This window comes from Sturnira hondurensis, unplaced genomic scaffold, assembly GCF_014824575.4.
Source record: "Sturnira hondurensis isolate 20B ecotype Veracruz unplaced genomic scaffold, ASM1482457v3 Scaffold0000022, whole genome shotgun sequence".
In the NCBI taxonomy this organism is placed as follows: Eukaryota; Metazoa; Chordata; class Mammalia; order Chiroptera; family Phyllostomidae; genus Sturnira; species Sturnira hondurensis.
Window position 1 is genome coordinate 1,236,939 of NW_028072653.1, and position 22,974 is coordinate 1,259,912.

Consider the following 22,974-nt stretch of genomic DNA (forward strand, 5'->3'; position numbering starts at 1 on the left):
AAAACCATATGAAGGAATTACCAGGTAGCTTTAGTTGCCACAGAGAAGCGTGAGGCACAGGACATCACGCTCCATGCACTGGAGCAGAGGCTCCAGCAATCGGAGGCAGGAGTTTAATTTTTTTCTTCTCATTGGTAGTTGTGAATTGCTGTGAGCTTTATAGGTCCACTTTGGGTTTGTCCCTAGTTAACAAGAGCCCAGTTCCTATATCCAAATGGTATCTTTCGAGCTACTCCAAGGGCTTTTGAATATTTAGCTAAAGAGTAGACTTGGAGGAACCGATATCTGGGCAAAGGATAACTTAAAAAGCCTCTGATAAATAGGCCATTTGTCCAAAATACTCTGCTACCATTATTCTCTGAGAAATACTACTTACTATTCAACACTTGACAATTATTAAATTATCTATACTCCAGCAATACCAAACTTATCAGACCCTTTGTACAATGACTATTCCATTATCGAAAAGAAGAAACTCTTTTTATGAACTGTGTTACTTAGAATTAGTGACCTTAACAAAAAATATATATAAAATGGCCAAGAATCTGGTTAGCATGTGAACAAGGCAAGGAAGATGATAGGTTGAAAGAGAATTATAATTCATCCTAGAAGCCAGTCCCTTGTTTTTTGTCCATTTCTTTGGCTGGACTGCCAATGCATGATTTTTGTACAAATTCTTTTAATTTGGGATCCCCCCCCCGCTTTTTAAAGGAAAGATTGCATGCTTTTTCTGAAAGTATGCTTTCCTTTTCTAAAAGGAGCAGATATTCATGCATTATCAGTGCAGTAAAAATTACCAAGAAAGGGAAAGGGAACGTAAAACAGTGTGTGTCTTAACTAAAACATTGTTAAGGAACAAAATTTGGCTCTTTGCTTCTCTTCCCTAACAGTCAGGACACATGGACACTACATTGCGGTCAAATAGAAGGGAAAATACAGCTTGTTCACGGGCTGGTGCATGCTTGGGGGGCAATACTATTCTAGCATTTACCCTTCACTTTCAAGAGCTAGGTTTTGTTTGGCGCCATATACAACAATTAGCTTTTCCTCCCTCCATATTCTGGCCAACAGCAAGTGATGCATGTTGGGAGTTAGCTGCATGAACCAGGTAGAAATTGCTCTGAACTTCCATTAAACTCTGAAATTCTTTCATCAGGGTTTGTAAATTGGCTTTCCTCTTAGAGCAAAGATGGCATGGAGGTGGGGATGGGCAGGTGGAGAATTTGATACAATGCTATAAAAATCTTCAGGGCAGCTCTTATATTGAGATTTACTTCCTTGGTTTTCTGAGTCACTTAGGTCTGCCCCTTCCGATTCCTCTGCGGACTGGGTAAAATAGGTAGAATCCTAAACTGAAATTAACGAATGTTGGTAACCCCTGGTGCCAAGGAAATATCTCAAGTCTTCGGTCCTCAAAGATCCACTTTCAGGCTTCACTTGGAAGGCGGACAAAGCCAAGTCCTATTCTTGAGTTTCCTGAAGATATCGGCACCCCTGGGGCAGCCAGCGTACCACGTCCAACCCACCTCACAGCCCCCAACACCACAGACGTCACATCCCCGAAACACCCTCGGAGCGGGGACCCTCCCGACTGGCGCATGCGCAGGACAGGCAAGGGCCCGCAGCCAGCCGGGGGGTCGGAGGGTTCTGTGCAGTGGTCGCAGTCTTGGAAAGGCGTGGCTCCCTTGTCGCCGTGAGGAAATCCCCGGTATCAGCCATCCAGTATTAGTACCCACAGAAAAACAAAGGAAGCAGATCTGCCGTCTCTAGCGCGTTTCCGTTTCGAACCTCAACTTCCGACTCGTCAGCGGGTTCCCGACCCTGCCTTTCACTTCCGGTGCCTTCCGTTCTGCTGCTGCGATTCCTGCGTCTGCTACTGCTGGTTCCGCCGTACTCCAGGTGAGGGGACTGGGAGTACCCCGGCGTCCTGTCCGCGAGTCGCCGTTGGACGGGGAGGCAGCTGCTTTGCTGTTCTCGGGGCCTCCACTGCGGCGGGGCGGGCCGTGGAGGGCTGGGGGCTGCGTGTGCGCGCCCCGGGCCGCCTCTGCCCTGGTCTCCTGCCCAGGCCTCCGGCCCTGGCCCGGGAGTCGCAGGGGCAGCCGCTCTCCCATCCGGCCCCCTCGCCTGTGGGGCTTTCGCGCGCCCCAATGAGCTTTTTAGGTCCCCACACTTCATTCTCCGTTTGGGGTGTGAGCACCTCTGCCCCTCGTTCTCCAGGTTGACACCCGGTCCAGTTGGATTTAGGGGCTTCTATTGCCCCTGCTTTTTAAGCTGCTCCATCGCAGCCCCTTCCCTCAGCGCTCGCCTCTGCACTGCCCCCGTTGCCGCCGTGGTGCTGTCCTCGGTGGGAATTGACAGCCGACCTTCACATACCTTTTGCAAGGCTTGTTGAAAAGTTAACCCTCTCCCCTCAATTCCCAAGAGGTTAACTTTTGCTGCTGTTGCTTTCAAATTTCCGCCTTTGCAAAATACTCTTTAGTCATGTGGTCTTAGGCAAATTGTTTTACTTGAGTTTACTAATCTGTACAATATTAAAACTATTTAAATTTGATTCAAAAGGTCCATTTGTTTTTGTTTTTTACTGAGGATAGTAACATTTGTTAGAGCAGGTTCTCTCCAACATGAAACTCATTGCTGCTCTGAAGTGACACACTTTAACTAAATTTTTAGTAGAGCAGGTTGTAAACATACTAGAGGAAATATCGGTGGATTTCTGGTGCTTTTCTTTTCACGGGCATGTTGAAGACACCTGCCACCCTAAGTGTTCCAATTATTTTTTAAGATTCAGAATTTGCCGCCTTTCTTGCAGTGGGTTGTAGCGCATGAAGAGTACAAAGGTTTCAATAAATAAGTGTCGGCATTTGTAAATACCAAAACTTTGAAATTAGAAAATTCATTCCTCCAGCCTGTAGGGGGAACAAACTGAAGAAATGTGTTAGAAAGCTTTATGGAGGAGAAGACCTACATGCTCTTGTTGTTGAGAACTATTCGCAACTGTTTATGTGCCTGTGGGTTTTGTGTTTATTGATATTTGATGTCTGCAGGTCCAGTTCAAGAGAAGGTGTAGGGAAAAACATAAAATTTAGTCAAGACCTGTTCTGTTACCAGTTATATGCCCATGAGGAGATTATATAACTTCTCTGAATGCCTGTTTCCTTAGTTATAAAAGTGGGACGGTTCTTACCAACAAGCTTGCTGAATTGAGATTATCGCCACAAAAAAACTGTCCAGTGTATTAAATATGAAAAAATAATGGTCATTTACTGTTTATTTAACACAGTGCCTGGAATACTTCAGTTTTTAAAAATTTATTCTTACCAATACTTACATATTGCTTCTTACTATATGCCAGCTACGATGTGACTTATAAATACAAACTAATTTAATCTTCCTAAGAACCCTGAGATACAGGTTGTATTGTCATCCCTATTTTGCAGATGAGCAAACCTAGGCACTAAGGCTCAAGTCACTTTCCAAAGTGAAGATAGTTAATAAGTGGGAGAGCTGGGACCTGAATCCAGATAATCTGACTAGAGTTTGTGCTCTTAACCACTCATTCCACCAGCTCTCAAATGTTAAATGAACAGTGGTCCATCATGGAGAAACTTGTCTGTAGCATAAACCTGATGAAACAGAGAGGGAGGGATAGGTACCCAATTATTGCAGCTTTTCAGATGAACAGAGAGAATCTGATAGAATATCAGGAAGCAGTGATTCTAAGCCAAAAATTGAGAAGGTAGAGGCATTTTAACTTTGAGTCCTAATAACTTTTGGCATTCGGGTAACATTATTGTAAGAAAATCCTGTTTCTCTACCATCAAGTTGTAAAATAGAACTCAAAACTGTACAGTTTGTAAAACTTACATGTTTGGATACATCTTTAAGATATTTTCACTTATTTGTATATGCCTTCCTCCTAGGTATTTTTTTCTGAACAAGATCTGCCTCAACATATGTTTCAAGGATGGCTCTCCCTATCATTGTAAAATGGGGTGGACAGGAATATTCAGTGACCACACTTTCAGAAGATGATACTGTGCTGGATCTCAAACAGTTTCTCAGGACCCTTACAGGAGTGCTCCCAGAACGACAGAAATTACTTGGACTTAAAGTTAAAGGTAGTTCTCTCCTCATGTCAGATTTTTTACATTGATACAAATTTTTATATTAGCTATTACCTTTCTCTTTAATAAGTCTCTTTGGAGATTTCTCTGAAGTTTCTTTGATAGAGCTATTCTAAAATTGTTTTATGATATAAGAAAGACTATTAAATGTTACTTGAAAATACCACCAAGATTAAGATTATTTTTGATGCCTCTTGATAGTTGGTGTCTACTTGTTAAATGTTTGGCACAGAAGTCCCAGGTAAAACAATGTAAGTTTTTTGGCATCTGCCTTTTCATTATAGCTGTGCCTTGTACTGTCTCCAAATTATCTTTTCTGACTTGAAAGTAATGATGATTTAAAATGATGATTAGCAGTTATAGGCAGTGTTTATACCCAGTCTAAAAGGGACTTTCATGGTGTCTGTGTTTGTCATATTATTGAAAGGTGTGTTTTGAGTAGCACTAAATCTACAATTATCTTAGGTGCGCGGTTTTCAAGAGTTTTTGGAAAACAATTATCTTCATCTGGAACAACAAAATAACCATGAATTTATTTTATTTTGTGAGTTGAATAAGCAAGTGTGTTCTTAAGATGGAGTTGGGGAAAAATCAAACTTTGTATTAGTGTGTTAGAAATTCCTAATTCAGCAATATTAGTTTGTTAATTTAGGGGGAAAAAAACCCTGCTGAGGGATCTGTTCCAGACTTTTTTATGTTAGGGTTTTGTATAATGGGATAGTGAAACTAGCACCTGAACTTTAGTGAGAAAACAGTCATTTGCTTGTATTGTAGGCAAACCTGCAGAAAATGATGTTAAGCTTGGAGCTCTCAAACTGAAACCAAATACTAAAATCATGATGATGGGAACTCGTGAGGAGAGCTTGGTAAATGTTTACTTTTGTTACCATTTGTCCCTTTGAAGATATGATTTCCATTATACTTCTGTACCATAGTTTTAATTGTGGTAAAATTGTCAGTTTAGAAGTCAATGAAAAATAAAATCTACACAGTGATTGTGGTATTAACTCAGCAGGAAACAAACACTGGGGAACTTGTTACTAAGTAGCCGCTGTAAGTATAGTAGTAGTGCAAATGGTCAAATTGAACATGGCAAATTTGCCTAGTAAATGAATATAGCAGATTATGAAATATGAAACTTTTCCCATGGTGTGTGCTTAAAAAACTCTTATACTCATTCTCTCATTTGCTTTTTTTACTATGCGTGTATTTGTTATGTTAAAGATAACGTAGTAAAACGAAACATTTTCATCTTCATAGGAAGACGTCTTAGGTCCACCTCCAGACAACGATGATGTTGTCAATGACTTTGATATTGAAGATGAAGTGGTTGAAGTAGAAAATAGGTAAGTGCTTTTCACTACCAAAGCAGATTGGTTGTTGTAATGTGAGAAAAAGTGAATGCTTCATCTGATTTTATTTTTTCCTTAGGGAAGAAAACCTCCTGAAAATTTCTCGCAGAGTAAAAGAGTACAAAGTGGAAATTTTGAATCCACCCAGGGAAGGGAAAAAGCTTTTGGTACTAGATGTTGATTATACGTTATTTGGTAAGTTAGCTAAAATTGGGCTTTATCTTTTGTTATCTACAACTTTTTTCCTTTTGTTTATGTTTTCCTTGCATTATAAAATATTTGAAAGCTTTTCCTATTATTACAAAAGTAAATCATTGATTGTAGCAAAAACATACAAGAATAAAAAGAAGTCATCTGTAATCGCAAGACTCAAAGTGACCACTCTTATATTTTTGTATATCTTTTCTTAAATTTTTTATTTATGGATTTTAGAGACTGTAAGGAAGGAGGGGAGAGAGAGAGAAAGAGAAACACTGATTTATTGTCCCTTTTATTTATGCATTCATTGGCTGATTCTTGTGTGTGCCCTGACTGGGGATCAAACCCTCAGCCTTGGCTTATCAGGATGATGCTATAACCAGCTGAGCTACTGGTGACCTATTTTTTGTATTTTCAAGGATGTGTTTGTATGTATACCTTTATTACTTTTGCTTAATGATATACTGAACATCTTACTGATTTAATATTATTCATTGTAGAGTAAATACCTATATTGTTTAATCACACCGAATTCTAGTTTATGGGTGCATCATAATTTAAAGACTTGAAAGACTAGATGAGAAAAACACTTTATACTTTATTGTGTAAGCCTGAGTTCTGGTTTCTGCTCTTCACAAATTGAACGGAATCGATCAATTAAAATTGGATCCCAAGGATATTAAATTTTGTGCTATGAAGACATCTGTCAGCCAATGTGTGTAGTTCATTCTGAAGTAGCTTACATTTGAGTGTTTGTGTTACATTTCCTATGTTTAATTGACATTAGGTACTTGTCCACTATAATGAACTAATACTCGTCTATGACTGATTTTCTTTTAGACCATAGGTCTTGTGCAGAGACTGGGGTAGAATTAATGCGGCCATATCTTCATGAATTCCTAACATCTGCATATGAGGATTATGACATTGTTATTTGGTGTAAGCTATATACACATATTTTTGTTTATATTTTCATGGAAATAAGGTGTTCCTTATGTTATTCTGCCTTATAAAATGTCACTTAAAATGACCTGTGTTTAAATATGATAAGTTTTCATTTGTTTTAGCAAATTTTTGATAATCATGTTTGACTTTCTTGCATCATAATATAAACTTGTACATGTAGTTGCCAAATACCACTGAAATAGTTAAATATAAGAAGAGAGTAGACTGGTTTGAGAGTAAAATGTCCTTATTTTTATAAGGCCCCTCCCCACCTGGGTTAGGAACCTTTCTGATCTTTACTGTAGAATCTTTGGTGCTTCAGTATATTAGGATATTGTTGCTTTCTCCTTTCTTTATCACTCTGCTTTCAAAACATTTGGAGAAAGTTACATATTTTTAAAAATCATAGTAATGTGATTCTTCAGAAATAAAGAGAGGCAATGTGATATTGCATAAGGAAAGGTAATGAATGGACTAAAGTAGTCTAACTCAAATTGTGGTCTGTGGATTATTCCAGGGACATACAAGTCTGTGATAAGATAAAGGTAATGAGTTGGCTCCAAAAAGTCAATTTACTACATTCATTGCTCAGCATACTGTTTAGTTCAAATGGCAATTTTTTGTGGTAAGTCTGTCTTGAAAAGGGAAGCAAAGTTTTGAAATCACTGATATTAAAATTTAACCCTCAATTTATCTGACCTCCTGTTCTCAAGTTACTAAATAAACCAAATAGGTATTACAAAGTAAAATGTTTAAAATGGGGAAAAGGAGTTCAATTTTTTGAAGAGTATTTTTAAAAAAGATTTTATTTATTTATCTTTAGAGGGGAAGGGAAGGAGAGAGGGAGAGAAATATCAATGTATGGTTGCCTCTCATGCGCCCCTGCTGGGAACTGGCCTGCAACCCAGGCATGTGCCCTGACTGGGAATCAAACCACGATCCTTTGGTTCTTAAGCCCGAGCTCAATCCACTGAGCTACACCAGCCAGGGCTAAAAAAATTTTTTTCATTGATTCTAGAAAGAAGGAAAGGAAGGGAGAAAGAGAGGGAGAGAACCATTGGTTTGAGAGAAAAACATCAGTTGGTTGCCTCTTAAACACACCCTGATTGGACCAAACCCACAACCCAAGCATGTACCCCAACTGGGAATCAAACCCACGACCTTTTGGTTTGTGGAACAATGCCCAGCCAACTGAGTCACAATGACCAGGGCTAAGTGTACTGGATTTTTTTTATGAGAGACCACATGGTTGTATTGTAGTCTATAAATTTTCTTTGTACTTTTCCTTGTTATCAGTTACCTCTGTTTTGTGATAATATGAGTTCACAGTCACTAAGATTAATGACTTTAATACATCATTTTCTGCCCTGGCCATTGTGGCTCAGTTCTTTGGAGTGTCATTTGGTAAATCCAAAGTTTGTAGATTGGATTCCCTAGGGCACATACCTAGGTTGTGGGCTTGGTCCCCAGTCAGGGCACATGCGAGAGGCAGCTCTCACGTCAATGTTTCTCTCCCTCTCTCTCCCTCCCTTTCCTTCTTTCTAAAATCTATAAACATGCCCTGGGTGAGGATTAAAAGATTAGTAATAAAATAAAAAATAAATACTTAATTTTTTGGCTTATAAGACACAGAAGAAAGCTTCCTGCGACACAAATTTTTGTTCAGTAACTGATATCTGAGATGACATTTGAGAAAAAAAATTTATCCTCTAAATTATTAAAATAAACTTAAAAATTTAGAGAACTTTATAATAATATGTTTAAAATGTTATTTTTATAAATTATGATATTTCATGGTAATATGTTGAAAGGGCACCTCAAAGCTAAATAAAGTAGTGTTTTAATTCTGGCTCTGTCTTGACTGTGTGATACTGGGCAGGTTAGTTAGTCTGTCTGCACCTTAGCTTGTTCACCTGAGAAATGCAGATGAAAAAACCTGTATTACAGGGTCATTGTAAGAATGAAAATAGCAGTATAGCACCTAATACTGTGTCTGGCATGTAATAGTTACTTAGTAATTAGAAACCTATTTTGTTACCTGTGAATCTTTTTGTTTTTCATCTAAAAAAACATAAATACAAAATATATACTGAGACAAATACAAAAATTGGCTTTTGTCTCAAGATTGTTGTCATTGTAGATGCATCATTCTCTAAAATGTCAGTTTAGCGGGCCAGTTTTGCATGGGAGGTGATTCCTCTGGTGGTTGTGTGTGTATGCTTGAGAATGCAGGTACCTCTATTGCTCTTTAAAAATACACCTACAGCCCTGGCTGGTGTGGCTCAATGGACTGAGTTCCAGTCTGCGAACCAAAGGGTCGCTGGTTCAATTCCTGGTCAGGGCACATGCCTGGGTTGCAGGCCAGGCCCCCAGTGGGGGGCATATGAGAGGCAACCACACATTGATGTTTCTCTCCCTTCCTTCCCCTCTCTCTAAAAATAAATAAATAAAATATTTTTAAAAATACACATTTTAAAAAATTGAACTCCTTTTTCCCATTTTAAACATTTTACTTTGTAACACCTGTTGGGGTGGGCGGGGATAGGAGGAAGCTCTGGCTGGACTTTGCCAAGACGGACATCCTCACAGTAACCTGAGTCCGAGGAAGAGACCACCAATGCTGTAATGCTGCTTTGTTCAGAGGGCACCAATCCCCAGCTCCCACAGGGAGCCAACGAAAATAAGACCCCACGAAATTCCCTGCTTGGGTGCGACTTCCCCTGGCCTCACTGCAGACTGGGAGAACCTCGCCTGGGCACGCAAACCCCAATAAAACTCTATTGCCTAACTTTATGGCTGATTGGCATTTCTTTCTCCATGGAGCCTGAGAAAAACCTTTCAATACCTATTGTAATTTGTAGTGTAGTAACTTGAGAACAGGTCGTCAGACAAAGCTGAGGGTTAAATTTTAATATTATTGATTTCAAAACTCTTTGGTGTTTGACAGTGAGCAGATATACAACATGCATTAGTTCATGAATTTAGTTGTCTCAGACCCTCTGTTAAAAGCTGCTACACTCAATGAACACTGAGTTTGCTGAGCTTAGCAGAATTGATTGAGCCTAGCTAATCTTTAACAGTAACTTTCTACACAATACGCCTTTTTAAAATTGATTTTTAGATAGAAGGCGGGGATGAGGGGGGAGAGAGAAACATCAATTTGTTCTTATTTATGCACGATTGGTTGCTTTTTGTATGTGCCCTGACCTGAGATCCAACTTGCAACATTGGTGTATCAGGATGATATTGTAACCAACTGGACTACTTGGCCAGGGTTCAACACAGTATTAATCTTCTTATATTGACATATATATTTGTGCATTGGCTGGATAGAAGAATATGGGAATCCAGAGACCCTAACTTTACGTGTAGAACTGATAGAGAATAGTACTACAGCTGTTTTAAAGATAATTTAGGTCTTTATTTATAAATTTCCTAAAGTCATAGTGTTTTGAGCATTTGTTACCTCTGTTTTTTAGATACAAGTTGTTTAAATTTTATTGTCTTGAAAACATGCTAAAATAAATTTATTTTTATACTTAAAATTACCATACATGTATAATTTATTGAATTTTTAGTCAGTCTTGCTTAGAAAACTTATTTACTTATATATACAGAAGAAAGGTTTTTTAAATGAAATTCAAGCTATTCATGTATTATATTATCATTCCTCATGTTTTAGCTGCCACAAATATGAAGTGGATTGAAGCTAAAATGAAAGTAAGTGTTAGAAAATAATCCATTTATGAATGCTTTGAAACTTCATTTGTTTTTTTTAAAGTTCTTAATTGAATTACTTTTATTCTCATCGGAGGGCATTCAGTGGATAGTGTCAGGAGGTAGAGGCAGGTGTGAAGTCCAACGGGCCGGCGGGGTTGAGCAGCACGCCTTTTTCAGGAAGAAGCACCACCGAGCTCCCAGTTCTCCCTCCTCCTGTTTCACTGTAGTGCCTTCCTTTCCTTTGTTCTGCTGTGCGATACTTGAAGGAGTGGTGCTCTTTTGAAATAGTGAATGGGGAAGTAATATGTTTACTTTATTTTCATTGGACTGCCATTTATCAACTCAGCTAAGTGCAACTAAAATACTGGCCAGTTAAGAAGTGGTGGCCAGGGGATAGAAAGTTGGCATTATGGGAAATTATAGCTGGAATTTTCAGAAAGCCTGAATTTTCCACATTATTATATTTTAACCACATGAATATTTGTATTTATAGGAGCTGGGAGTGAGCACAAATGCAAATTATAAGATTACCTTCATGTTGGACAGTGCTGCTATGATAACAGTGCACACACCACGGAGAGGATTAATAGATGTAAGAAGTCACTTTCCTTTTATTTAACAAGTTGTCTATTTTCTAGTGTACTTATGTATTTATGTTGATGGAATAAACCACAGAAAGAGTTTAGAACTACATCTGAGTGGTCAGCAAAGTATCTGAGTTTTGACATGGGAAAATGAATTTAAGGTTAGTAGATTTTATTTATTTATTTTTTTAGATTTGAATTTTAATTATAAAATTAAGGGTCTTGATGTAGAAAGGTCAAGAAAGGTCATGGATAATTGTCCCATGATGATGACAGCACAGGGTTGCTGAAGGCAGAGTAGTAGATGAGAAAAAATACTAACTGTCCTCAAGGGAGATACTGGAAGCAAACCAAAAAATGCTTGTCCTGCCCTATGTGAAACTGATAAGTAAAAACATATGTCATGCTGCATGCAGTTTGGGGTGATGTGTGTGAAGCTCCTAAGAAGAGCAACAAGAGCCATCAGAGAAACGGATTGGACTAAAAAGATTAGGGTTCTTCACTTTATTTACTTGTTAGTAAGTCGTATGATTGAACTCCTGCCATCTGCAAGTTCCTGTGATAGGCACTATCACAGGGAATGAAGAGAGGAAGAAACATGGTCCATGCCTTTTGGAAACATAGACTGATAGGAATTGGGGAGAACCTAGCATGCTGGGAAAGCTCAGGGGAGGCAGTACTAAAATTGTCAAAATCATAAATAAGAAGGTTTAAGTGCATGGGGATTTGTTCAGTAAAGGAAATATACTACATATATCAAAGGGGAAATATAATTATTACTTAGTGAGGTGGTATATTTACAGAATCTAAATAGTAAAAAGAACTTTGGGATATGTTAAACTTAGTAGTGTTTATAACAATGACAAATCAGAGGAGTAAAAATTCTCACTATACTGGTAAGAGGAAATTGGAATGTAAATTTATGTTTATCTATATAATGGGATACAGCTAAATCATATGATGCAGAAAATAGTTCTTAACCTTTGTTTGGTTCAGGTTTCCCGTTAGCTTAACTGTGGCTGCTGCTGTTTATAAAAAAAGGCCGAAGGTAAATAATGTTATCAGACTATCTAGTTGTTATCTTTGGTACTGACTGGATTATAAGTAGTGGAAAATTTTCTTTTGAGCTTCTCTGTGTTTTCGATTTTTTTCTACAGTTGACAATTCTACTTCTCTAATTAAGAAAAAGTAGTCCGTTTGGAGAACAACTGGTACTTGACCTAAACACAAAATGACAACACTATTTAGGATGATGTAGGTGTCCTAATCCCAGGCGTCATAAAGCTCTCGTCACATTTCTTGAGACCTTGTTAGCCAAGAAAACCAAGAATCTGGCTTCTGTGTCAGCTCCTGTATATTTGTCTTTAAGTATTTGAGGGTTTTGTTTCAGTGGTAAACAAGTACTGACAAACTCAGGCAAATAAAATTTTAGTAAAATTAAAATATTTCAGTAACATTTTTGGCCATACATAGAGCACAAAGAAGAAAATAGGCTTTTTCTTCACATTAAAATAAATTATAGAAGGAGAAAAAGAAAATATTTTTTTAAAAGACTGTATTTATTTATTTTTAGAGAGAGAGGGAGGGAGGGAGAAACAGAGGGAAAGAAACATCAGTGGTAGTTGCCTCTCAACTGGTGCCCACTGGGGACCTGGTCTACAACCCAAGCATGGGCCCTGACTAGGAATTGAACCGGCAACCCTTTGGTTTGCAGCCTGTGCCCAATCCACTGAGCTACATCAGGTAGGGCAAGATAACATTTTTAAATGACAGCGCTTGGCACCATTTACTTATTATCATTTAATCTCATATAATTAGTATTATCATGTGCATCATATTATAAATGAGACTCTTAATCAAAATGTACTTTTGCCACTAAACATTAGTTTATTTAAAAAACTTTCTTCTACATGTGTAAAATACATTCACACGATTCAAAATAAAGTATATAATATGAGAAGTCTTTCTCCCACTTGGGCCCTCTAGCCACTTAATTCTATGTCTCACAGGAAATCAGTGTTATTTCTTATGTGGTCTTATAGACCTTACGCAAGTACCAACAGACATGAATGTATAAAGGAATTAATTTTTTTGAAGGCTCATTTTAAGTCTTCAGAAACAAAAACAAGAACTTAACAAATTATGGTGTTTTGAAGTTAAGCAATCCAGAGCCCTAGAAATTATGCACCTGTGCCACTGAATTAAAAACAAAATCAATTTTCTGTAACACTTAAAGTCTGTATTAAAATATTTGAATATTTAAATTATGTATTAAAAGGGCCAGGTACATTAGCCATCACTAAGGTTCTCCAGTTTTAAGAAAACACTCATGTGACCTTCAGATTCTAAGGGAATAGTATTTGCACAGGAAGTTATGTGACTGCTCAGCAGACATCTATACAATTATAGAGAATTTTAAAAAATATATTTTATTAATTATGTTGTTACAGTTGTCCGTTCCCCACCTTCATTCCCCTTCACTCTGCACACCCTCTCCTACTCACATTCCTCCCCTTAGTTTGTGTCCATTTGCCTTAAGTTCTTTAGCTTCTATATTCCCATACTATTTTCACCTGCTCCTATTTTCTACCTACCATCTATGCTACTTATTCGCTGTACCTTTTCCCCCTCTCTCCTCCTCCCACCCCTATTGCTAACCCTCCATGTGATCTCCATTTCTGTGATTCTGTTCCTGTTCTAGCTGTCTTCTTAGTTTGCTTTTGTTTTAGGAGTGGTTGTTAATAACTGTGAGTTTATTGTCCTTTCACTGTTCATATTTTTTATCTGCTTTTTCTTAGATAAGTCCCTTTAACATTTCATATGATAAAGGCTTGGTGATTATGAACTCCTTGAACTTGACCTTATCTGAAAAGCACTTTATCTACCCTTCCATTCTAAATGAAAGCTTTGCTGGATAGAGCAATCTTGGATGGAGGTCCTTGCCTTTCATGATTGGAATACTTTATTCCAGACCCTTCTTGCCTACAAGGTCTCTTGAGAAATCAGCTGACAGTCTGATGGGAACTCCTTTGTAGGTGACTGTCCCATTATCTCTTGCTGCTTCTAGGATTCTCTCCTTCATTTTAATCTTGGGTAATGTAATTATGATGTGCTTTGGTGTGTTCCTCCTTGGGTCCAACTTCTTTGGTACTTTGAGTTTCCCGGACTTCCTGGACGTCTATTTCCTTTGCCAGATTGGGGAAATTCTCCTTTATTATTTGTGCAAATAAGTTTTCCACTTGTTGCTGTTCCTCTTGCCCCTCTGGTACCCCTATAATTCTGATGTTGGAGCATTTAAAGATGTCCTGGAGGTTCCTAAGCCTCTCCTCATTTTTTAAAATTCTTGTTTCTTCCTTCTTTTCTGTTTGGTTGTTTCTTTCTTCCTTCTGGTCCGCTCCATTGATTTGAGTCCCAGTTTCCTTCTTGTCACTATTGGTTCCCTGTACATTTTCCTTCATTTCACTTAGCGTAGCCTTCATTTTTTCATATAATTTGCAACCAAATTCAGCTAATTCTGTGAGCATCCTGATCACCAGTGCTTTGAACTGTGCATCTGATAGGTTGGCTATCTCTTTGTTGCTTAGTTGTATTTCCTGTGGAGCTTTGATCTGTTCTTTCACTTAGGCCATTTTTTTTTTTTTGTCTTGTAGTGCCTGTTATGTATGAGGGGCAGAGCCTTAGGTGTTCACCAGAGTGGGACAACTCAGTTCCTGGGTTGTGACTGGTTGGTGGGGGTGGGGTCAGAGAGGGAACAATGGCGCTTGCTCCACTCTCTGTTGGATTTCAGTCCTTTCCGCTGCTTCCCCCAAGCAAACTAGGCCTTTCTGGTGCTGGTTTCCCAGGTGAGTGGGCATGTGTACATCCTGGGACCCTGTGGGTCTCTCCAATGAACTCTCCTGTGAGGCGAGGAGTCTTTCCCTGTGCTGGGACCCTGGGTTGCGCAGTCTCTCTCGCTCCCCAGTTTCGCCTGGTTTATCTGTGCCTCGTTTATGTGGGACCACCTGGTCTGCCACCTTGCTTGCAAGGCCTTATTTCACAGTTGCCACCTCCTTGGGTCTCCCCATTGCCACTCTGTGCCTGGGGTCTGCCTGCCGCCACCTATGTGCCCAGAATCTGCCCGCTGCGGTCATGTACACTCAGTGTGCCTTGTGCACTCAATGCCACTGCTCTTTGTGCTGTGACCCCTCTCTGCTCGGCCACCTGACTCCGCCCTACCTATAGGTCTGGATGAATGTATCTATTTTAACTCCTTGGTTGTCTGACTTCAATACAGTTCAGTTTTCTGTCAGTTCTGGCTATTTTGTTTCTGAATTGTTGTCCTCATTTTGGTTGTGAGAGGAGGCACAGTGTGTCTATCTATGCCTTCATCTTGGCCGGAAGTCTGAGAATTTTTAAATTAAATAATTACTGACAGACTCATAGATGAAGAGCAAATGACAACCAGTGGCAGGTGGGGAGGTTAGAGGTTGGAGAGACTGAGCAAAAAGGAAATAGGACTCATGGACGTGGACAACAGTATGGTGATTGCTGGGGAGAGAGGGATGTAAGGGGTAAAAGAGAATTTTAGACTATTTGATTAAAAAATAAATGAGAGCTAAAAATAAAAAGATTATCAAACCATTACATAATAAAAATAAATCATTACACTTCCTTTGACCCCAAATCTTCATGCTGAAATTATGGAAAGTCTTATAATGCGATTTAATTCAGTTAGACATGAATATATTTTTCAGAAGTAAATATTTCTGGGTACATTATGCTTTAAAGTGTATTACATCTCATTTCTGGTCTGTTCACACAGCCAGCTGTCCCTGTCTTATGGAGAAAAGAGACATACGCATAGTTCTGCAGGGCATTCTGCATTATTTCTGCTTTTAAGAAAGGGTGAACTATTGATAAAATTTGAGTTAAATCTAAACTTTTATTCAAAGGTAAAGCCGCTTGGTGTTATATGGGGAAAGTTTTCAGAGTTTTACAGCAAAAAGAACACCATTATGTTTGATGACATAGGAAGAAATTTTCTAATGAACCCACAAAATGGACTAAAGGTAAGACATAATTTTACTTGCTTTGCTTATGTAACCTGGAATATGTGGTAGAACTTCAACACCGTTGAATTTCATAAATTTTTGAAACTATTATATTCTTGTGGTTGCACAGGAAAAGCTTAAATATTTGGAAAAGTTTGTATAAAATTGAACACCCTCTCTTTGGTTAGCTAACTCATTCAGGTATTGTAGTTTTAACCAGCTTTCTCCTACCCCGGCCTCTGCCTCTGGCAACCACCAGTCTATTCTCTGGATCTATGAACTAGCTTGGTAGTTTATTTTTATTTTATTTTTATTTTCTTATTCCACATATAAGTGAAACAAGGAATGACTTTTGAGATCTTTAACTTTAAATATATATACCCCTGGCAAGGTGGCTCAGTTGGTTGGAATATAGTCTCATGCACCAAAAGTTTGAGTGCCTATTTGATCCCATGTTGGGCGTGTACAGGATGCAGCTGATCGGTCTTTCTCTCTCATAGTAATTTTTCTCGTTTTCTGAGATCAGTAGACATATCCTCAGGTGACGGTTAAATATGTGTGTGTGTATATATATAATTGGTTTCATGTCTGTTTTAAAAAATCTTTAATTTCCCAGCCAACATTTAGGCCCTCTTCATCTTTGGATGCAGAGATGTAATACAAGTTTCTAGGTCTTCGTGTTTNCAAGGAATGACTTTTGAGAAGATCTTTAACTTTAAATATATATACCCCTGGCGAGGTGGCTCAGTTGGTTGGAATATAGTCTCATGCACCAAAAGTTTGAGTGCCTATTTGATCCCATGTTGGGCGTGTATAGGATGCAGCTGATCGGTCTTTCTCTCTCATAGTAATTTTTCTCGTTTTCTGAGATCAGTAGACATATCCTCAGGTGACGGTTAAATATGTGTGTGTGTATATATATAATTGGTTTCATGTCTGTTTTAAAAAATCTTTAATTTCCCAGCCAACATTTAGGCCCTCTTCATCTTTGGATGCAGAGATGTAATACAAGTTTCTAGGTCTTCGTGTTTTTAGAGCAGAATTATAAAAAAATCAGAGTAGAATCTCAGTAGAATCACTGAAAGAATTCCTATAAGTCCGTAAGTCTCCACTCCCCAAAATTCTAATTCAGGAAAGGTGTTTTTAAGCCTTCTACAGGAACCTCTTACATGTGTCTTTTTGAAAACCTCTTTTAAGAAGGTAGTTGTTAATAATCTGCCCACACTGTCACAGAAGCAGTTTTCAAATTGAGAAATATTCTGAAGCACTATGTTTTGTTTTCATGGTTTCATAATACTTTTGGTAGAAGTGTCAAATAAAGATTTCAGAGATCTTAAAACATAAGACTGCTTATTTTAAAAATCGTTAACTTCTAATACTGTAAGCTTGCTAATCTTAAGATTTAAAATATATAGAAGGCATCTGTGAATCATGAATATTGTACTGAGCTAAAAGAACTTGAGTTTTGGTCATAGATAAATCAATTGATACTCTGAAAACTTCATTTTTATTATCTGTACAAGGAATTGATAATATGCAAGAATTCAGATGATCTAGTTATTCTTAAGTTCCTAAAAATGGTTCTTCAGTGTGCATGACAATGGCCATATGTTGTCCATACTGCTAGTGAGCACTTGGATCATTTTTGAAGAATGGTACAGTAAGCAGTGATTGTACTGGAGAGACATCGAAGTCCATTAGATGAATAATAGATTTTCTTATTTAACTGGTTCATTGACTTTTAGACTCAGAATTGTTGTATATTTTAGTTTTTTGTTTAATGGTGCCCAGGACCAAATGCTTAGCAGTAAATGTAACTTATCAGGGCCTTGGGTTGAAAATCTTATTTATCTGCCACTGGAGTCTATTTTCTCTTTCAGTTTAATTCCCTTCCTGCCTTTAAACTTTGAATCACTTTGATACATTGTACATTAATAGTTTAAAAGTTAATATGCTGCCTTTAAAAGTTGAATGAAGGAATACATTAAAACATTACAGTATACTTACTGCACTACATCATGATATCACGCCTATTTACTACCAGCTCCAGCCCTTAAGTGAGGCTCTGCAAGGCTCCGCACATTCACTGCTGTTGTGAAACAGCACTGCCCACGCTGCCTGTTTGGAAGTGGGATCTCCTACAGGTGCTTGCTTCTGCACAGACTGACAGCTGCCTGTTTTTCATTGTTACTGTGTAAAACAAATAACTAATGACCAGTTTGCATTTTCTTTGGATCACAGTAAGGCTCCATTAATACTTTACTAAGTATTATTCAGTCCTTACATGTGCTTTTCATTAGTATGTGAAATTTTTTAAAAATATTTTTTATAATAGAAAAATCCAAATATAAATAGAACTCCAAAGAATTATATAACAAGACCTCCTTGTCTACATCATCCAGTTTAAACAACTTATCAGTTCATGGATGATGTGTTTGCTCTGTACTTACCTACTTTCCTCTCTGTAATATTTTGAAGCAAATTCCAGACATACCATTTTACTTAAAATTACTATAAAAATTTTTATCTATTTTAAAGATATTTTATTTATTTATTTTTAGAGAGGGGGAAGGGAGGGAGAAAAAGGGAGAGAGACATTGATGTGAGAGAGAAATACCAAAGAGTTGCCTCCAGTATGTGCCCAACCAGGGACCAAACCCACAACCTAAGCATGTACTCTGACTGGTAATCAAACCGGTGACTTGTACTTTGCAGGCTAATGCCAACTGAGCCACATTGGTCAGGGCAAAGTTAATATAAAATTTTTGAAGGTTATCTTGAGTTATATAAAGATATTTGAGCTAATGTATTTAAAAAAGCAAAACTTTCAATTGGAACTGTAACAAAGAAAAGTTTATTTCTAAACTGAAATTCATAGTTTAGCAAATTGTGATAAAGGTAACATATAAATGCCACTCAAGATATAATATCCTTTACTAATTACAGTTCCACCCTTTCTGCCATCCTGACTTAAAATGAATCAAAATATATCTACCTTAAAAATTTTATCATAGCGTGGCTGGTGTAGCTCAGTGGATTGAGCACGGGCCTGCGAACTAAGGGATCGTGGTTCGATTCCCACTCAGGGCACTGCCCAGGTTGCAGGTCGGTTTCCAGTGGGGGGGACACATGAGAGGCAACCATACATTGATATTTCTTTCCCTCTCTCCTTCCCTTGCCCTTTAAAGATAAATGGGTAAAATCTTAAAAAAATTTATCATAAAATATATCAATTGTAAAATTTGGAAAATATGACTTTTTGTGGGAGAACTCTTGGATAATTAAGAATATTTATGCAGACTTTAATGATAGATGCTTAAGATAAAATGAAAGAGGAAACAGGTTATAAAAATATTTGATACCTTAGTTATATAAAAATTTCATAGAAATAATACTGAAATGAAAATCATCAATATTAAAATTTATCTCCCTGGTTAGACCAAGTTTGTATCTGGGTTACCTTTTTATGAGTGAAATTATTCAATGAGTAGGAAACAGCTGGATTAATAGGGGGAAAAGTCTAAGGAGTTACGCAAAGAAAAGCCAGGTAGGGTTCAAGTGTTATAAGAAAGCTGGTAAATTAGGTGGAAGAGCTCTTAACTTGTACTGTAAACATTATACCATGACTGTCAGTTTATTAAACTGAGATAATATAAAAGTAATTTCTAGTATTCACATCTTTGTTGATATTTTAATCATGTTAACTCTAAATGATAGAATAGTGTAGATCTGCCCTAGTTTCTGTATTGTAATGTGAATGTTGGGTAATGCTTGTTTCTGAATAGATAAGGCCTTTTATGAAAGCGCATCTAAATCGAGATAAAGACAAAGAACTTCTAAAATTAACTCAGTACCTCAAGGAAATAGCAAAATTAGATGACTTTTTGGACCTAAATCACAAATATTGGGAAAGGTAAGTGCTAATTGTTTATTTCCTTTTTCATTAATGAATGAAAAGATTGGTGACTGGTTATATGCATAACTCTTAAGTTTTATTTAAAATGGGTAAATCCTAAGAATATTTTCTAATCACGTGATATCTCCCCTGGAAGTGTTTTACCTTTTGTCTTGACCTCTAATTTCTTTAGAAACCCACATCTTAAAATCTTTAGTACTTCTAATAGAGAGGACCTGAGAGAGTGGTACATGTTTGTGATGCTACCTGTAAATTATTTTTTGACATTAGTTAAAAATAGTCACTCTTTTATTAATCATACGGGAATGTAATCTCCATTCTCATACTGTAAAATAATGTCAGCATAAAATACACTAAAAGTTTTCCTATTAAAATTAATCTACAAATAATCTCTGTATAGCAGATAAGTTAGACAACTTTATTCCACCAGAACAATAATTACTTTTGATTTTCCTTTCCAAAGATAAACCACTATTACCATCTTGGTGTCTTCTAGCCTTTTTTAAACACATATGTGCAAATCTACGTACAGACTGCATATAAACATCAAGATTTTGAAGCAGGGAAAAACCTTCTGAGAAGTGCACAGGATTATTATGTACTACAAGTAATTGTTTGGAATTCGATCTTTAATTTCACTAATACAGCCACAGGAAAAATTGTTCGTGTAGTAACGACACTTTGGCTTTTCAAATTTTACTTTTGGCTTTCATACCAGTCTGACATATAGGTTCTATTAGTCTTGTAATCCTAATAGGAAGGTAAACAGGGAATTTTATCTCCATCTCCACATTGTAGATGACATAACTAAGTGATGGGGACAAATGCCACAATGTCACAAAGGGAACAAGTTTTGCATCATCGAAACTTACCCAGGTGTTATGATTTTAAGAACTCTTTTCTCACCCCATTACCACTGAATATAGTAATTTATAAATATGAGAAATAGAGATATAAAAGTTTTAATTTAGTGGTAGATTTCTATAAAATATGAAGGAAAATTTGTTTGATTCATAAATTAATGTCTTTGCATCTTTGTATCTTTGCACTTTTGATCAGAGTCCCTTAGCAACTTTGACCCACTGTCTTTGTGCAATAAAAATAAGATCTTTAAATGAAGATTGAGGAATTTTGGGGAAATTGCAGTACTAATTATTTGGAAGTAAGGCAATATAGAGTGATAGAGTGCAGCCTCCAGGACCTTATTTTAAATCTGAGTTCTGTCACTTTCTAGCTGTATGACCTTGCTTAACCTCTTTGTTTCTGTACAATAGGAATAAGTTCTAATAGAAAACTCTTGATACAGCTGTTGTGAGGACTAAATGAACTTGGAATATATAATAGAACAGAGCATGGCACATAGTCAAAAAATGGTAGTGAATGGTATTACCCCAAAAATAGTATTACTCATCTCATCTTTATTTTATTACTAAAATAAACTACTTTCCTTTGTTATTGTGAATTTAGCATGATGTGGCCTAGACATCCTTCTTTTATTTCTTGCAGGTATCTCTCAAAGAAGCAAGGACAGTAGTTCCAAGCTATGCTGGCAGTTGTTGATACTTGAGATCCATGAACTCTTGCTTTTATGCTAGAAATCATTATAATAGTGCTGGACACTGAAGCAAATACCAGACTGCTTATACTTGGTCTTCCAGTTTTTGTAAATTTAATTTTATATTTTTCGAAGATCATAGCATTATGCTAAAAATAATCTTTTTTCCCTATATGAATAAACTGTTAACTCTTGAAAAATATTTTCTCCAGCATTGAGGACAGAGCTTTTTCCCTACCCAGCCCCCACACACAAAATGGACAAAAATGTACACACCGCAGTATCATTCTGTGACTTTGGAAACAAGTTATGTTTTGTGCTCCTGCTTTATTTTGTTGGTGTCTGACTAAATCTAAGACCAAACCCATCTTGAAACTACAACTTTGACTTTTAAAAAAATTACTCACAGTAAGGAACCTAGATTAGTATGCTTAATATTTCAAGTTTTTTTAAAAAAAAATTCCTTTGTCATAGACACAATGTCCCTTCTTACTCCACTATCTACATCTCTAAATTGTGAGCTGTTTGAGTTTGGATGTATGTGTGTCAATGTTCTTTGAGAAAAAACTGGAAAAAAAATACAATCAGTATTACTGGTTGTAATACTGATGTCATTGTATGAAAGGAAATGTAAGATTGAAGAATAGAACTAAGCACCAAGAGTGTTTCTTTTTGGTGGCTAAGTAGAAACATTTCTCCTAAAACCATTGTCATACAAGTAGTTAAGGGCAATACATTTTAAAATGGGACATATCACTGATACAGCCCTAAAAAGCATGAACAAAGTTTTTGTTTTGTTCTAGCTATATCTTGTCTAAGTGCAAACACTGTTTCAGTAAAAAATATCTAGCCATAAACTTAAAAAATTTATTTGCATTGCTTAAGCCTGCAGACATGTAATGTGACCACTGTTTTGTGTTGACAGTATTGCTTTGTACAGTTCTTGTATTTGAAAGGAATCTGATCTTTTCAAATGAACGTGGTGTATATTACAGGACTGTTTCAGTGGTGTAAATAATAAATACCTTTTCTTAAAATATTGTTATCTTCTCTGTGTTATCCCAATACAGTACTTGCCTTTGTTGAATCACAAAACATTAGGTCCAGGGAAGGACCTCTTTAAAAAATTAAATGTTTTTGGTTTTAAAAGTGTGCCTTTTGGCCCTGGCTGGTGTGGTTCAGTGAATTGAGTATTGGCATGTGGACCGAAAGGTCATTGGTTCAATTCCCAGTCACAGCACATGCCTGAGTTGCAGGCCAGGTCTCTGGCTGGGGGTATGGGAGAGGCAACCAATCGTTTCTCTTATACATGGATGTTTCTCTCCCTCTCCCCCTCATTTTCCCTCTCTCTAAAAATAAATAAATTATTATAAAAGTATACTGTTCATGAATTCAGAATTGGTTTTAGCAACTTAAATTATTTAATTCTAATAAGCACCATGTTTTCTCAAAGAAACTTTTCTTTATGACAGGTTATTGAGTATATGGTGCAGAAGAGTTTGAGAACCCTTAATTAAAGTGGTTCAATTAAAGGGTTTCTTAATTATGAA

General features: G+C 37.1%; 1 protein-coding gene across 2 annotated transcripts; it reads left to right on the forward strand.

Annotated features, from left to right (window-relative positions):
* Positions 1 to 1,584: 1,584 nt before the first annotated feature.
* Positions 1,585 to 22,461, forward strand: UBLCP1 (ubiquitin like domain containing CTD phosphatase 1). Of its 2 annotated transcripts, XM_037053188.1 has the most exons (11): positions 1,585 to 1,899; positions 3,921 to 4,118; positions 4,899 to 4,990; positions 5,385 to 5,470; positions 5,556 to 5,671; positions 6,515 to 6,613; positions 10,302 to 10,339; positions 10,833 to 10,931; positions 15,855 to 15,971; positions 19,739 to 19,866; positions 21,376 to 22,461. In XM_037053188.1, the coding sequence occupies exons 2-11, from the start codon at positions 3,965 to 3,967 to the stop codon at positions 21,401 to 21,403; spliced, it is 957 nt and encodes a 318-aa protein (XP_036909083.1). In that variant the 5' UTR covers positions 1,585 to 1,899; positions 3,921 to 3,964; the 3' UTR covers positions 21,404 to 22,461. The 2 variants fall into 2 exon arrangements, with proteins under 2 accessions (XP_036909083.1, XP_036909824.1); XM_037053929.1 differs by lacking the exon at positions 4,899 to 4,990.
* Positions 22,462 to 22,974: the final 513 nt, after the last annotated feature.

What these genes read in the sequence shown, in the direction of transcription:
- UBLCP1 (XM_037053188.1), top strand. Translation starts at nt 3,965, where the DNA reads ATGGCTCTCCCTATCATTGTAAAATGGGGTGGACAGGAATATTCAGTG. An exon ending in GTGGTTGAAGTAGAAAATAG is followed by an intron (nt 5,471 to 5,555) that starts GTAAGTGCTTTT and finishes TTTTTTCCTTAG; the next exon opens with GGAAGAAAACCTCCTGAAAA. An exon ending in TTATGACATTGTTATTTGGT is followed by an intron (nt 6,614 to 10,301) that starts GTAAGCTATATA and finishes CTCATGTTTTAG; the next exon opens with CTGCCACAAATATGAAGTGG.